The sequence below is a fragment of the Megachile rotundata genome, chromosome 8 (genome assembly GCF_050947335.1).
Source record: "Megachile rotundata isolate GNS110a chromosome 8, iyMegRotu1, whole genome shotgun sequence".
NCBI lineage: Eukaryota > Metazoa > Arthropoda > Insecta > Hymenoptera > Megachilidae > Megachile > Megachile rotundata.
In genome coordinates, this window is record NC_134990.1 from 14,054,904 (window position 1) to 14,070,008 (window position 15,105).

The 15,105-nt window shown below is 36.2% G+C and overlaps 3 protein-coding genes across 8 annotated transcripts; 2 read left to right on the forward strand and 1 right to left on the reverse strand.

The window, feature by feature from the left end:
- Nucleotides 1-73: 73 nt before the first annotated feature.
- On the forward strand, nucleotides 74-4,827 carry IleRS-m (Isoleucyl-tRNA synthetase, mitochondrial). The gene is made up of 15 exons (XM_003699779.3): nucleotides 74-213; nucleotides 290-620; nucleotides 711-833; nucleotides 916-1,268; nucleotides 1,333-1,637; nucleotides 1,709-1,875; nucleotides 1,958-2,194; nucleotides 2,279-2,451; nucleotides 2,544-2,682; nucleotides 2,757-2,914; nucleotides 2,999-3,142; nucleotides 3,213-3,426; nucleotides 3,498-3,750; nucleotides 3,818-4,005; nucleotides 4,069-4,827. Exons 2-15 carry the CDS (start codon nucleotides 408-410, stop codon nucleotides 4,300-4,302), a joined length of 2,901 nt encoding a protein of 966 aa, XP_003699827.3. The 5' UTR covers nucleotides 74-213; nucleotides 290-407; the 3' UTR covers nucleotides 4,303-4,827.
- Nucleotides 4,427-10,168, reverse strand: Grip163 (gamma-tubulin complex component 6). Its single transcript, XM_076534997.1, has 16 exons — nucleotides 9,586-10,168; nucleotides 9,277-9,491; nucleotides 8,962-9,200; nucleotides 8,760-8,889; nucleotides 8,397-8,672; nucleotides 8,225-8,335; nucleotides 7,999-8,166; nucleotides 7,622-7,920; nucleotides 7,302-7,521; nucleotides 6,997-7,228; nucleotides 6,747-6,909; nucleotides 6,390-6,676; nucleotides 5,413-6,323; nucleotides 5,133-5,342; nucleotides 4,869-5,041; nucleotides 4,427-4,774 (listed from the first exon to the last, which is right to left on the reverse strand). Exons 1-16 carry the CDS (start codon nucleotides 9,758-9,760, stop codon nucleotides 4,450-4,452), a joined length of 4,134 nt encoding a protein of 1,377 aa, XP_076391112.1. The 5' UTR covers nucleotides 9,761-10,168; the 3' UTR covers nucleotides 4,427-4,449.
- Nucleotides 10,169-10,191: 23 nt separating this feature from the next.
- FoxK (forkhead box K) lies at nucleotides 10,192-15,073 on the forward strand. Of its 6 annotated transcripts, none has more exons than XM_012289220.2 (6): nucleotides 10,192-10,330; nucleotides 11,111-11,491; nucleotides 11,908-12,681; nucleotides 12,794-13,053; nucleotides 13,413-13,515; nucleotides 13,593-15,073. In XM_012289220.2, the coding sequence occupies exons 2-6, from the start codon at nucleotides 11,133-11,135 to the stop codon at nucleotides 13,765-13,767; spliced, it is 1,671 nt and encodes a 556-aa protein (XP_012144610.1). In that variant the 5' UTR covers nucleotides 10,192-10,330; nucleotides 11,111-11,132; the 3' UTR covers nucleotides 13,768-15,073. The 6 variants fall into 6 exon arrangements, with proteins under 6 accessions (XP_012144610.1, XP_076391131.1, XP_012144606.1 ...); XM_076535016.1 differs by having other exon boundaries at nucleotides 10,199-10,330; nucleotides 11,157-11,491; XM_012289216.2 differs by lacking the exon at nucleotides 10,192-10,330 and adding an exon at nucleotides 10,635-10,826.
- The last annotated feature ends 32 nt before the right edge of the window (nucleotides 15,074-15,105 follow it).

Genomic DNA, 15,105 nt, shown 5'->3' on the forward strand with positions numbered 1-15,105 from the left:
TGTATTTGATTCTTTGCCTTTAATTGTGTATACATATAAATACATACGTAAACTAAGAATTAGTGTAGCACAAATTCCTTTCTGCAAATAAGAAAAAATATCTGTGATTTTGATCACATTTTATGTCGGTTACAAGTAAATAAATAGTATGAATGTTTATCCCGAAGATTAAAAACATCTATGTATATATATGTACAGAATTAGTATGCTTAGGTATGTAAATTTTACCTATTCTTTCACTGATAATTATGATAATAAAATATGACAATTGTTTGTTTCTTTTTACCAGGAAAATCATGGTTATATAGTTATATACATTTACACAACAACATCAAGACATATTTTACTAAATTTATTACAAGGAAATACATAACTGGTATTTTGATGTAATAGATTGTAAACCAAAGATGCGTTGCTATTATCATGAAAATATAAATATGTATAGATTTTTATTTGGACAACAACGAACATTAGTTACGACTCCAATACTGAGAACAGTAAAAAAGAAATTGGAGAAAAAAAAAGATAAATATTCAGATACCATTTTACTTCCTTATACAAAATTTCCAGCACAATTAAGAGGAGAAAAAAGAATATTGGCAGATGAATATCTGAATAAAGTGAGTAACTTTACAGCAATAAAAGACTCTTATCAATTACAAGCATTATGTAATCTCTTATTGTATTTATTTTTATGGTACCATTAAAAGAATCGTGGTTTCTTTGATTTATACGAATGGCAAAGAACCAATCTTAAAGGAGCAGAATATGTTTTACATGATGGACCTCCTTATGCGAATGGAGTTCCACATATGGGGCATGCTATTAATAAGGTTTAACTTAATACACAATTTGTTTTATTTAGAGAACAATGTATGAGTAATATCAATATTTAATTTTTAAATTTTTATGCAGATACTTAAAGATATAACATTGAGAAACAAAGTTCTTTGTGGAAATCGTGTTCATTATGTACCAGGATGGGATTGTCATGGTTTACCAGTTGAGTTAAAAGTTGTTAAAGATAATAATCTAAATGATCCTTTAGCCATTAGACAAAAAGCTCGTGAATATGCAAAAGAAGTTGCTATGAAGCAAATGCAGGCTTTTCAGTCATGGGGCTTGATGGCTGATTGGAAAGAATCTGGTTGTTATTTTACTAATCAACCCTCGTACATGAAAAATGAACTACATCGGTTTTTAGACATGTATGAGAAGGGTGTTGTGTTTAGGAGCTTTATGCCAGTCTATTGGTCTCCTTCTGCTAGGTAATATACCAGAATTAATTCTTATTTTGAAAAATTAATATCCCTCTAATTTTTTCAATCATAGAACAGCACTGGCAGAGTCCGAATTAGAGTACAATAAAAATCATCAAAGTAAAACTGTGATTGTTCGACTACGTGTCAGTGATTTACCCAAAGAGTTGAATTCATTCAAGGACCGTACTGTCTACGCGTTAATATGGACAACTACACCATGGACTTTAGTAGCTAACCAAGCTATATCTTTCTCTAAAGATGCCACATACTGTCTCGCGGAAGATGCTACAGGAAATTTGAACATTATTGCAGAAAAATTGTTAAAAGATGTAGAATCAAAGATTGGAGCTTTGAAAGTAGTAGCATGTTTGGAAGGTGTGTATCATTTTGAGTCTTTCAAACATGTAATTTTAAACTGTTAGTAACGAGATTAAAAATCTTTTTAGGCAAACAATTAGAAGGTAGCACATATTTTCATCCTTTCAATGAAGAGAAGTTACCATTTTTAGCTGGGAAACATGTGACAACGGACGTCGGAACAGGCCTAGTTCATACCGCCCCCGCACATGGACCAGACGACTTTTTGGTCGCACTTGAAAACAACATGAACATCGTAAACTATTCGTTCATATTTCTTTCTTATCTGTTCTTTCCATTTATTTGAAATCTCAATAATTAATGACATTGCATTACAGACGTCTTTAGTGGACGCAGAAGGTCGATATACTGATACTGCTGGTTCGAAGTTTTCTGGATTGAATGTATTAACAGAGGGAAGTGATAAAGTTTTGAACATTTTGGCTCAAGATGTATTGCACGTCGAGATGTTAACACACAGTTATCCATATGATTGGCGAACGAAACAACCAGTAATTATTCGAGCTAGCAATCAATGGTTCATTGATATTAATCGTATCAGAGACAAAGTTATCGTAAGTTATTTCTGTTAACTCTGTGTAAAATGATAGAAAACTTAATACGAGAAAATAATAAGTAACTTATTTTAATTTTATAAGGATAGTCTAAAGAGTATAGAAATATATCCAACATGTAATCGATCACCTGTTATGAACGCTTTATTAAATGCAGTAAAGAACAGACCATATTGGTGTATTTCGCGACAACGTTGTTGGGGAACTCCGATACCTGTACTTTACAGTAAGAAGACAGGGAAAATGTATACAAATAAGTAAGTACATCGTTTGTAGTGTACGTTGTAGTGTACATTTCTATGTATTACTTTTCATTCAATCTTTATTTTTTACGTTTTCCTTTTCACAGAGAATTAGTTGAAAGTTTGTGTCATTCAATAGACCAATACGGTCCTGACTATTGGTGGAAATACTCGGTGGAGGATCTGGTAGGATCAGATGTCCTTCGAGGATTGAATATTGATGTTGATGACGTGGAAAAGGGAAAGGTGAATTTGAGTTAAATGTTTATTTCACAATACTTAAATGTTCATGATTTTTGTTTGACGACTTAAAATTCTAGGATATTATGGATATTTGGTTTGATAGTGGCATTTCGTGGTCAGCAGTTCTACCAAAAGGTAAAGCAGATCTTTATATGGAAGGACACGATCAATTTAATGGCTGGTTCCAGTCGTCCTTGATAACGTCTATAGCTTTACAAGATCATTCACCCTATAGGTAACCATAAATTTGAAGTTTGAAAATGGAATATAATATTAATATAGAGTCATGAAACCGATACGTATTTTATTTATTTTTTAGTGCAATATATGTACACGGATTTGCGGTAGATGAAAATGGCTTAAAAATGTCTAAATCAGTTGGAAACGTAGTAAATCCTGAAGATCTTTTACGGGGCGGGTCGAATTCGGCGAAAAATCCAGTATATGGTGTCGATGTTCTAAGGTAATAAAACAAACAAGTTTGAATATGATGAAGCGCTATTTTGAATCGTATTGTTTCAATATTTTCTTAGGTGGTGGGTTACTAATCACGGAGCTCAGCACTCTCATGTTCCAGTTTCGAAAGAGTTACTCGAGAAAAGTCAGTACTGTATTAATAAACTGCGTTTGATAGTACGTTTTCTCCTAGGTGCGTTGCATTATCGTTGCCCAGACGCGAATCTCAAACCAGAATATCGAACTATTGACAAGTACATGTTGTACTTGCTGTATTGTTACAGTAAACAGGTAATATTGGTTAAAAACATGATGAGTATACCCGCTACCATAAATTTAACAGTTATAATAATGATTATTAGGTACAACAATATTACGACAACTACGAGTATCCTACTGCATGCAGAACTATAATGAATTTTATATCAAATGATGTATCTGCTTTATACTGCACTCTAATCAAAGATAGACTTTATTGCGAAGAAGTAACATCTCCGATGCGTATTTCCGTGGTAAAAGTGATGGAAGCAATTCTAAATGTCCTTGTGAGAAGTATTGCTCCGATTGTACCTCATTTAGCGGAAGAAACATGGCTATATTATCACGGATATGACGGTAATATTCTTAACAATAAAACTAAACAAAACATTTCCGCAATGAAAATGAATGTTTCTAATCACAGAATCAGTAGAACCATTGCATCACACAAAACCCTACAAAGTATTGGATTCTTGGAATGTACCAGAAACTGCAAAGCAAATGGACGCAGCGCTTCAACTGAGAAAGTATTTGTTGAATAACACTAACACAAATACGTGGAAACTGCATGGTATCATACAAGCAACATCAGAAGATTTTATCTATCTTTCTGTAAGTATAAACAAAGACGAAAAATGAAAAAATGATACTGAATCATCTTGTGTTTGTTTACAGCATCTTCAGAATGAAAAACGGTCGTCGGTATCTGAATTGTGTGAAATATTACAGTTAAGTTCGATAACATTAATAGAAAATAAGTCGCTGGAAAAATCAGAAATCGAAATACATGATATATCGATAACACTATGTCAACGATGTAGGAGATTTTCAAACATTGATAATAACGGTTTATGTCTGCGTTGTGTCAATACAATTTGTAAAAGTAACTTCATGACTGCGAGGTTATAATATGGTTATTTTCGTCGCTTGAAGACGCACGACTTTTTACCAATTGCAAATGAATGAAATAGTATATTTTGTAATTTTGAAGAAAGGAAAAAGGTGAATACTGCAAGAGGATAGTGATACTCGATTTTGTAATGAGAAGAAAATTTATTAATGTCCCGAAGGAGCTGCCGAACCTCGGTTAGTCTTAACGGTTATGTCATACAGATGGTTAATGTTGAGAGCATTTAAAAAATGCATTAAATGTGGTTGGTATCCACTAGTAGCTAATTTAAACACAACATGTGCCATGTATGCTCGTAATTCGCAAAATGCTCGATACATTTGTTCCAGTTTTTTAAAATTGGGATGTACGTATCCTGAAGATTTTGCAACCCAATTGTGAGATCTCAATCTATTGTGAAATTTCAAAATGACTTTGAATATGTTGTTCAAACAAACGCGTACTTTCTCGCCGCGACTGTTTAGCATACATCTGTAAAAAAGTCGAAGAGGAAAAGAAATTAATAAAAAAAATATATCAATACATTTTTGGTGATTTTTTTTATACAATCATAAAAGAGACTTACCGTGAAAGTATCCGTTTTATGTAGTTAACGTGTGACAAATAAATTTGATCGACGGTCAATGAGTTTTCCAAATCTAATTCGAATTCGGCCCAACTTGCATGTAAGATACTACACGTTAAATAATTGTGCAAAGCGTTCATGAACTGTGTCATGGCGTGTCTATATAATTGCAACTAGAAATTAAAAATCATAAATTAGAACTATGAAGGAAGAAAATTAAATTAGATATTTGTAACTATATCAAACATAGTACATAACACATACTTTATGATATTGCTCCGATTTCATTGCTTTTCGTTCCCCTTTCATTACATTGAAGTCTTCTTGCAATACCCACGAGACACGGCCGCTTGTTATCAGAAATTTAAATATTCTACTATATTGTTGCATGACCGTTTCATCAAGTATGATATTGAGAGGCCAACTGATTTTATAATTAAGAGAAAGACAATCCAGCGCAGTGGGATCGGATATCTGTAAAAAAGTAATTATGTTGAAGATGACAACAAAGAAAAAGAAAGATAAGTGCAGAGGTGAAATTTACGTGTAACTGAGCCGGCGTGTCCGTCGCTGAAAGACTGAGTAGTTCCGAGTTTATATAAACATTGTTAAAAGAATGAACGAGCGCTCGTTCCAGGAGATTAGTCAGCGTGGCTGAATTAAACAATTCGATAGGCACGGAGATCTGGTACAGTCGAGTGTAAAGAGAATCCGTTAAACTCTTGGCAAACTCTCCATTTAATAAGAAGAAATAACTACGAAGACTGTGTAAGTGCGACAGCAAGTTATTCTCCTTCAGAAAGTATTTAATGATGGCATTGTTAATTAAACGACTTTGTATGTCAAGAGGAATACGAATTGATTTTTCTAAATAGCTTTGAAGAGAAGTATGATCGATTATCTCGACGTCGGCTACGGTCAAAGGAGCTGTTGCTGATGGCGATGGAAACGTGACACTCGGTGTCTTAAGCATACGAGTTAATCCAAATATCTCTGGAAACGTTGTATCTTCTTTTGTCGTTACTGGAGATTTCGTAATCGTGTACGAGGAGTTTGATGCCACGGTATTTGAGATTTCCATTGGAGATTCGCTATCTTCCGTATTGCACAGAGTGGAATACTGTGAAACGGGACTCTGGGCCGACCAAGCAGAATTATCCGTAGTGGTACACGACATCGGTGTTTCCAAATTGTTTTCATCAAAATTTGTATCTCTGACATAGTACACGTCCTTTTTCGACTCGAGTGCGATTTTCATCCGCTGTACGTCAACCTCGTTGTTATTTGGCGTCATAGTACATTCCAACGGTCCTAATAACACTTTTTGATTGGTGTCCGGCACTATCGTTGCATCATTAATATTGAGAATGTTTAAGAAAGTAGGTCTTTCAATTTCTGATGATCGATCTGTGCAATCGACCGAAAATTGTTTCAACGTAGTTGGTCCTGTTGGTTCTTTAAAATCATTACATTCAGTATTCCTCATTCATAATTCATAAAGGAAGATCATTTTTTAATTACCTTTAACGTACGGTTTAAACGTCAGATTCGACGTAAACGCTTGATAAGTAGTTGCATAATTTTTATTCTCGTCTTTAATCGGTGTCTCATTACCAGAACTTTCGTTAATTATTTCCAACTGATTTCGCGATTCCAGTCTCGATAAAGTTAACGCGTCGATTCTTTTCTCGAAGAATGTCATTCTTTTGGCACGCCATTGAGAACGCATGTAACGTTTATCGAGATCGTTATTCAGGTTCTCATAATGACTCAACAGATCTGTTTTCTGAGCAGCAATCAATGAATTTCTGAAATCACAATAGTTTTGAATTCATTCAATTCAAATAGAGACTATACGTGATTACTTTTGTACAATACCGTTCAACGTCATACTGTGAATTTTCTTTTATTATATTGCCCTGTTTGTCGAGTTCAGTACGTAACAACGTATCATCTGATGACTCTTTCTCTATTTCTTGCTGTTGCGAGTCACTCTTTGATATTTGATCCTTCTCCAATGTTTTTAAAATATTTCCTGCTTCTTATAAAGAACCAAATTTTGTATAAACATTAAACATATAATTTAATATTGATTTACTATAATTTAAGAATTCACTTTTCCTCTCACCCTGAATTCTACACGTTGGTTCATTTTGTGCCGGAACGACGACCTTTGACATATTCTTCTCCAGTATTTTTTGATTCGAAATAGCCGTAGAAAGAGAAAACACTGGGCCAAGAGCAGATTTACCTTTCCTTTCATATTCTCGGCATCTTGATAATTGTTCACGTAGCGTGTTCACGCTCAAACAAACTTTTACTTCGGGTTGTTCGGTTGTGCAAACACGACACACTGGATTCTAAATTTTCGACATGATACGATCTTTTCTGGCGGACAACATTCGTACGTTATGGTCCTTCGAGTATGCTTACCTTTGGATCGCAAGTTCTTAAAAGTCTTACTGTTTTCCCACACTGAAGTATCGATTCCGTCAAATCCGTCAAAAATCCTGGAACTGCATCGTTACAGACACCGAAACTTTTCGTCCAAAATTTGTGTCCTCGGTTTCGCAGATATTGTGGTCGAATTTTGATCATAAATTCTCCGTAAATGTCATCGCATATTCCTTCGAATATCCATTTCTGTAAAAACCTAAAACCAATTAGGCTTTATTTTATTCCTAGCACTTGGAATGGAAATAAACATGCGTTTCAATTGTTACATTTCTTACCACTTCTCATCTAATACATACCGAAAGTAAACTTCACAGCAAGATTTCAATAAAGAATAGAATACTAAAGCGAGTTTGCTGTCGGTAACTTTGATGGCTTCGTTATAAATCCTGGTAAGAATTCCATTTCCTTCTCGATGCGTGTTCTGATGTTGTTTGTAAGGTTCACAAACTTTGGCAAGCTTAGTAATTAAGGAGGCTACCGAACGCACATTTCGTAATAATTTCAGTAATGTTTCCGATTTGTTTTCGCAGGTAAAAATTCTTAAAAGTACTGCTTGATAATAAAGCAGTACTTCTTTGATGCTTGTACACATGGCCTAAAAATATCACAACCATCACAACCTGATACTAAGAATATCACAATCATAAATTTTTCTGTCTCATATTAATCAAACCTTGAATATCAGTCCTTCTTGCTGCAATTTACTGCTTTCTGATTTCGATGTAAGCTGAGATAGTGACATAAAGCAGTTACCCCATTTTATTGCATCCTGGCAAGTTTTTTCTAACGATTCCGAATATATGCCATATACGCAAATATTTTTCCGCAGGGTAAATCCCGTCTAAAAAATTTCCATTGATTAATTGCGTTTTACGATAACAATAGATACACATACATACCACTTGTTTATACTGAAAAGAACTTGATTCTATACCGAGTAACATTAATTTCAGATCATTGATGAAATCCTTGGCGGAGACTTCTTCCGGAAGAGATACGGAATTCATGATCTGTATGGAAGAAAATATAATTTTTTTACTTGTATCATATGTTTGACGTTGCATATTTTACCTTTTCTGAAAGTAAAGGCAAACTACTTGTTTGGTTCATTTTCGCCAGATGTATCGCTGCAGCTAACGTGTCGGTTACAAACATTGGTTCTTTGGGAGACGCGATCTCTCCAAAATATTCCCACGTTTGGTAATCCAAAGAAGTATCGCTAAGGTCAACCCGGTTACATGCAGAATTCCAAATATCCGAGGTGATAACCGGTTCATCATCATTGTTATATTTACTAGATTTCCATGTGCCCATAAGATTTTCATTTTCTTCAGTCTGTTCTTCAATCTGTTGTATAAAGGACATAAATAATTTGTAGAAATTCTTTTTCCCATGGACTTTTCTCTATCATGTAATTTTAAAATTATTTCCTACCACAGTGTCTTGTAAAATACACAAACTTGATTCTGAATTTATTGTAAAATGTCCACTTGGTGATAGTAATGCTTGTGAGGAGACTGTATCAAATGCATGATTGGACATGAAACCTGGTGTAATAGATATACTGGAACACATGAAAGTAAAATTAACAATATTTAGGTAATGATAAATTTACTTGTGTTTCCTTGTTACTTACTTGGATTCTATTCCAAGAATGGCTTTGGATTTTGGTGCATCATGTAAGAAATGTTGTTCATTAATTGTATTTGAAGGCATAATTGGTGTAATTTGAAACCTTTCTGTTTTTAATGTTGCTTCAAATTTATCTGATGACATAAAACATTCCATGGGATATACTTGAAACGGTGGTACATTATTGGTAGTGTATGTGATTTCGGGTATGGCAGGATTTGTTTTGCCATAGTAAAATATATTCTAGAAATTGTAATGAAATGTATGAAAATACATGAAATTTTATCCATAATTGCTATAGTTAACATTTGATCTTTACTATTATTGGTTCAGGATTAGTGGTGTAACTTTTTAACTGCATTAATAATTGCAAAGTTGAAAGAACTTGCAACTCAGAGTGTGAATATTCTTCTACTTCTTGCAGAAGATTTTCCAATGTGTTAGCATCATTTACATGCTTCAATTCTAGTTTCAACACAAAAGCATATTTCTGTGCCTCTACTAATGGATCTACCTGCTCATGATCCTTGTAACCTGTATGAACAAATAATAACAAAGATGAAAAGTGGTTGATCACAAAATAGAACATACCATGACAAAACATCAACTGAATCAACAAGTTGCTTACCACTATTCTTTAACAATATTTCAAATGCTTTGGTTCGAAGATGTTTAACCATTTTAATATCATGTTCATAACTAAATGGAATATTTCCATAAACAGATCGATATGTTTGCAATATGTGTCTACTTAATTCGGTAACGAGACCGTAAACACTAGTATCGTCTTCTTTGTCGTTCATAATTGTTTACGATTTGCATTCGTTAACAATTAAAAAATAAAATACAATGATCCACATTTGTAGTATTTCATAGCATCTGTTATACTGTCCTTAATTTCAGTTGTTGCATATGTATACATATTTTACACATATAAATATACATTATGTACACTCGTGTAATTGCCTAAATGTCAACGAGAAGTGAGGTTATACCAAAATCAATAAAACTGTATATGGGACAGTTGTAAACAATGGCACTTCGAAGATACGAGACGAATCGTATTTAATTGGAAATATACAATTTTCGATTATTCTGTAACTCTGATAAAGATATTTAAAAGATATAACAATTTCTAGTCATTAACTTCACTACCGCCAGATATCTTATCACGTTAGCGCTATTATTTTGCGTTCAAATTGAAAGTTACTGCGCGCCTATGCATCACGTGATACATTTGTATCATTCGAATTATAAATCATCAAACAGCAAGGTATGTTTCTTCGTGTAAGTTGAACAGTACGAAACAGCAAGGAAGCATAGTCGTGGTAATACATGCGTACATTGTATCCGTAAGCAAGCGAAAAAGGAAAGTAAGTATTACTCATATATTATGTCTAAGATATTACCTGCGAATTCAGGTTAGTTATTTCATTGTATATAGTATATATAGAGTCTATTATATTTACTATATTTATCTTTCGACTGTAAATAATCAGTATCTCGAATATCAACAACGTGACAATAACAACGTCGGTAAACGGATGACATAATGATGAAATAAATTATAAGATAGGTACACATGTTTTCTTACTTATGTACTTGCGTTTAAATCTGTATTATAAAAACCGATGAAACTAATAACTAACCTATCGATATTTTTTATGTTATTTTTATTAGTATTTTGAATGTTGATGTAGTAAATTTGTAGATCGGTTAATTGGCTGATTAGTCGGTCAATCGATCAGTCGATCGTTCGTTCGGTCGGTCGGTTGGTCGATCGGTCGGTCAGTCAGTTGGTCAATCAGTCAGTTAATCGATCGATTACTCGATCGGTTGCTCAATGAATTTAGCGAGTATTTTCGTTAGGTTCGTAGTGAAAAGTAACGTAAAATTTTCATGTCTTTCTCGTTAATGGTATTATCGATGATATTGACCGATATCAATCCATGGCCTGGGTCGGATACTAGAATTTTGACTCGTCATTCTTACTCCTGTCCTATTCGTACAAACAGTGTTTCTTTCTCCGGCGGTAACTCACTCGTTCTCTATCCGCCATCCGCGTCTATGTATCTAGTTATCTGTTCGGTTATCTGTCTATCTATATCTATCTGTCTGCTTGTCCTTTTTCTCTCTCTCATTCTATCCCGAAGGAGGGTTTGCTCACTCGGTGCTATGTCTACGTACTCCCGTACTCAGGAGAGCGACGCGTGGGCCCTTCTGGCACTCAAGTCGGCACCGGCCAGTCCGACGAAGATGCAGTGGAACCCGGAGGCAAAGGGTGCACCGATTGCACGACTGGAGGGTCGCGAGTTTGAATACATGGTTAGACAGCGACGTATCACTATCGGACGTAACAGCAGCAGGGGTGAGGTCGACGTCAACATGGGCCACTCCAGCTTTATCTCGCGACGGCACCTTGAAATCTTTTATGATCACCCTTTTTTCTTTATGATTTGCAACGGTAAAAATGGAGTTTTCGTTGATGGAGTCTTTCAACGAAAAGGCGCGCCTGCCTTTCAATTACCAAAGACGTAAGATATATTTCCAACTTTTTACCTAGTCAACTTAACCTTTCTTGCACGTTTCTCGCATGCCAGTGGCACTCTCGTTGCAAGTTACTTACACGATGTCTCTCATAGTCAGTGGTACCGTTTCGATTCAATCGAAACGGTACGATTTGTCATCGCTTTACCGAACGAACGTTTCTGTCTTTTTTTTTCTTAAATCCAATTGCAAAATTTACTTAGTAGTAAACAACTTACAATAGGAGTTATTCTATTCTGTTTTCAACAGAGAAAAAAATTTCAGAGAATTTGTTTCGGTCAAGCACAATGATACGATCATTAGCTTCAATTTTTTTTGAAGATTCTCTTTAAAATTTACCTCTATGTTGAATGAATGTTTAACAGAACGACATTGCATGTATCGTTTGCATTTTCTGTTACAGATGCACATTCAGATTTCCAAGTACAAATATAAGACTGGTATTTCAGTCATTAGTAGATGAACAGGAGCAAAATAATGTACGCCTACCTTCTCCGCCGAAACATAGGGCACCATTGCCACCTTTACGTATCAATATTCCTGATACAGGATATAGCAGTCCGTTTCCTTCTCCTACTGGAACTATCAGTGCAGCCAATTCTTGTCCTGCTAGTCCACGTGCAGGTCAGGGAAGGAGAAACATATCGGCAGACCTTCAAATGGTGGCAGTGTATGCAGCTGCTGTTGCCAACGATCCGCAAAATTCAAACATGGAAAGACACGACGGAGGACAAAGTTCTAGCAGACAGATAAGCCCTGAACTTGGGGTAGAATCAAGATATAGGGGTGGAAGCAGTTCCGGACCAAATGGCACGACAGCAAATTGTAGTCCTCCAAAGGATGACTCTAAACCACCATATTCGTACGCGCAGCTAATTGTTCAGGCAATAGCGTCTGCTACGGACAAACAGCTCACTTTATCCGGCATTTATTCTTACATTACCAAGAATTACCCATATTATAGAACTGCAGATAAGGGTTGGCAAAATTCTATAAGGCATAATCTTTCGTTGAATCGCTATTTTATCAAAGTACCAAGAAGTCAAGAAGAACCAGGAAAAGGATCTTTCTGGAGAATAGATCCTCAATCGGAAGCAAAACTCATAGAACAAGCTTTTAGAAGAAGAAGACAGCGTGGAGTGCCTTGTTTTCGAGCTCCTTTCGGTCTCTCGTCCAGGTACGTGCGTTTCTCGTACGTTGTAGTTAGTGTATAATGCTTTGAAAAAGTGAATGTGTCGGTCGATGCGACGATCGAAGGGGAAAAAATTGAAGTACTTGAAATGATGTAGGAGTGCACCCGCTTCGCCGTCTCACGTAGGAATTAGTGGGTTAATGACACCGGAATGCCTCAGTAGAGAAACGTCGCCGGGCCCAGAATCTTACCCGGATAGTTCCGTACCTTCTCCGGCTGGTCAGTTGACTAGTCAGTCCGCACCAGGATCACCCGGTCATCCATACGCGCCTTCGAATCAATCGTCTCATAAGGGTCGTCTAATGCAACAGATTACCGTCGTTACGAACGGTGTTACGAGTGATACAGCTAGAGAAGGTAATGTTTACTTTTAATTCGCTCATTTATTAACCTTTTAACTGTATCGCTGTTGAGCTGGAATCTAATCATTTTTCACACTTGATAAAAAACAAGGATGACAAATAATTTCTTTGGTACACAAAGAAAGATAAATTAATCTTTAATTATAAGCGGAAGCGATACAATTAAAGGGAGAAATCTTTAGATAAATGCATTATATTTTGTGTGTCTTTTGCTTGATAGATGAGTTAACTCGTCATTTAAGAGATTAATTTTATTTCTGTTCAAAGCTATTGGTGTTTTGTCACGATTGTGAAATAATAGTTATAGTAGTAGAGTATATAATAATAGAAATAATGTTAGAATTTTGTTTGTAGATAAGTACGTGGTATCCGGGAACGTGACAGAAGAACATTCTCTTTCACCGGCCGGTCAGTACAGTCCGGCTCCTGTTATCGTACAAACGACGTACAACTACAGGTATCTCTAGTTATTTCGTATGTATCGGTTGGATCGAAGAGCGAGAATTAATGATTATTTTCTGGTGTCGCGTGCAGCGGAAGCTTTATTGGTCCCGACGCAGGCGTCGGAGTTGCAAAGCGTTCGCACGAGGAATCGGATAGTTCTCCTGGTTCACCAGCCCCGCTCGCTATCGTCGAAAGTCCCGAGCCATCCGAGCACCAACAACCACAGACGAAACGTCAACGCGTTCACGATATGGACGATCATTGAATCGTTGTCCTGTGGCATCGTTACGTAGGACATTTGTTACATTGCGCTAATTCGTTCATTGATAAATATATCTGCACGCGCGTGTACCCCCTCATACCTGTTCGTGCGTACGCCCGTAAACGGGTACACGCTTTATACCCGAAACGTCGAATCCATGCCCATATCCATATCACGTCTTAAATTCACGTACACCCTCATGTTTGTGCGCGCGCGTACAAATACGTACTACACGTACACGTACACCCAATGCTGTACTGTCATTCATTTTATTACATAATGATTAGTTTAGTCCGCGTATGGATAAATACTCGACCCAGTTTATTGTTTTACGCAACAAGTGGGGACATTTTCATGCGAAGAAAGCGAGAAAACAACGTATTATTCCCACGTATCGTGTTCTAACTTGTATCGACATTCAGTTTGTCGGATCCTCTTCTTTTCTTCCTCCTCCATTTTTCTTTCTTTTTTTTGTCCTTTCTTTCGGATCTTCTTCCCCCACCCCGATTCCATCGTCGACAGTGTGTATTATATACGTATATGGTCAATCGAGTACATTTCCTTCGTTTTTTTATTTACAGTGTTGGTACGGGGAGACGACGCGAGATTTTGCGTATTCGTAGAAAGGAAAGGATTAATCGTTGCAAGACGATCGCATAGAAACGATATTGGATGAAACTTTACTAGGATGCGTATAGAAGAAGCAGTCGAATCTCAGTAGAAAAGAAAGGAGACGTTGCGTTAGAGCAGCCGGTGTCGTTAGTGGTGCGAAAAAAGCGAAAGATGTACCACTATCGTTCGGAAACGAATAAGTATATTCTTTGATTCGAGAAGGATCAAGTCGATGCAAAACCGTAAAGATCGTTCGATCGAGTCGGAGACCCGTTCGCGAATCGACTCGGTTGGTTACACGTAACTGTTTTCGAATTTTCCTGTAAACGAGTTTTGGTCGAGCATGCAACTATCGGCGAAAAAAGGCTGGTACCCGTCTGTTTCTGTGATCCGGACTCGGTCGTCATCGTTTTGTCGGTTGATCGATCTATTGCTGTCGATTATTATGCCGCTAATCATGTTCATCGAGATGCTCGCAAATCATAGACACGAATCGTAGATCATAGTTGTGCGTACGATTCTACCAAGTTTCTATTTAAAAAAACAAGCAATAATTTTACGCTGAATACGTCGATCGAAATTTCTTTTTGACGTGCCTGTTTATCTAATGAAGATATTAACGTACTATAATCACACACAGGAAGAGGTGATAGTATTTTTGTTGCCACTTGTAAATAAACTCTTAAACGAATAAGTATCCGTCGTTTCGAGCTGTTTTCGTACGTCTCC

What these genes read in the sequence shown, in the direction of transcription:
- Grip163 (XM_076534997.1), bottom strand. Translation starts at nt 9,760, where the DNA reads ATGAACGACAAAGAAGACGATACTAGTGTTTACGGTCTCGTTACCGAA. An exon ending in AATCGGAGCAATATCATAAA is followed by an intron (nt 5,042 to 5,132) that starts GTATGTGTTATG and finishes TTTAATTTCTAG; the next exon opens with TTGCAATTATATAGACACGC. An exon ending in ATAAAACGGATACTTTCACG is followed by an intron (nt 4,775 to 4,868) that starts GTAAGTCTCTTT and finishes ACTTTTTTACAG; the next exon opens with ATGTATGCTAAACAGTCGCG.
- IleRS-m (XM_003699779.3), top strand. Translation starts at nt 408, where the DNA reads ATGCGTTGCTATTATCATGAAAATATAAATATGTATAGATTTTTATTT. An exon ending in CAGATGAATATCTGAATAAA is followed by an intron (nt 621 to 710) that starts GTGAGTAACTTT and finishes TACCATTAAAAG; the next exon opens with AATCGTGGTTTCTTTGATTT. An exon ending in TTGAAAACAACATGAACATC is followed by an intron (nt 1,876 to 1,957) that starts GTAAACTATTCG and finishes ATTGCATTACAG; the next exon opens with ACGTCTTTAGTGGACGCAGA.
- FoxK (XM_012289201.2), top strand. Translation starts at nt 10,857, where the DNA reads ATGTCTTTCTCGTTAATGGTATTATCGATGATATTGACCGATATCAAT. An exon ending in CCTTTCGGTCTCTCGTCCAG is followed by an intron (nt 12,682 to 12,793) that starts GTACGTGCGTTT and finishes GAAATGATGTAG; the next exon opens with GAGTGCACCCGCTTCGCCGT. An exon ending in GAGTGATACAGCTAGAGAAG is followed by an intron (nt 13,054 to 13,412) that starts GTAATGTTTACT and finishes TTTTGTTTGTAG; the next exon opens with ATAAGTACGTGGTATCCGGG.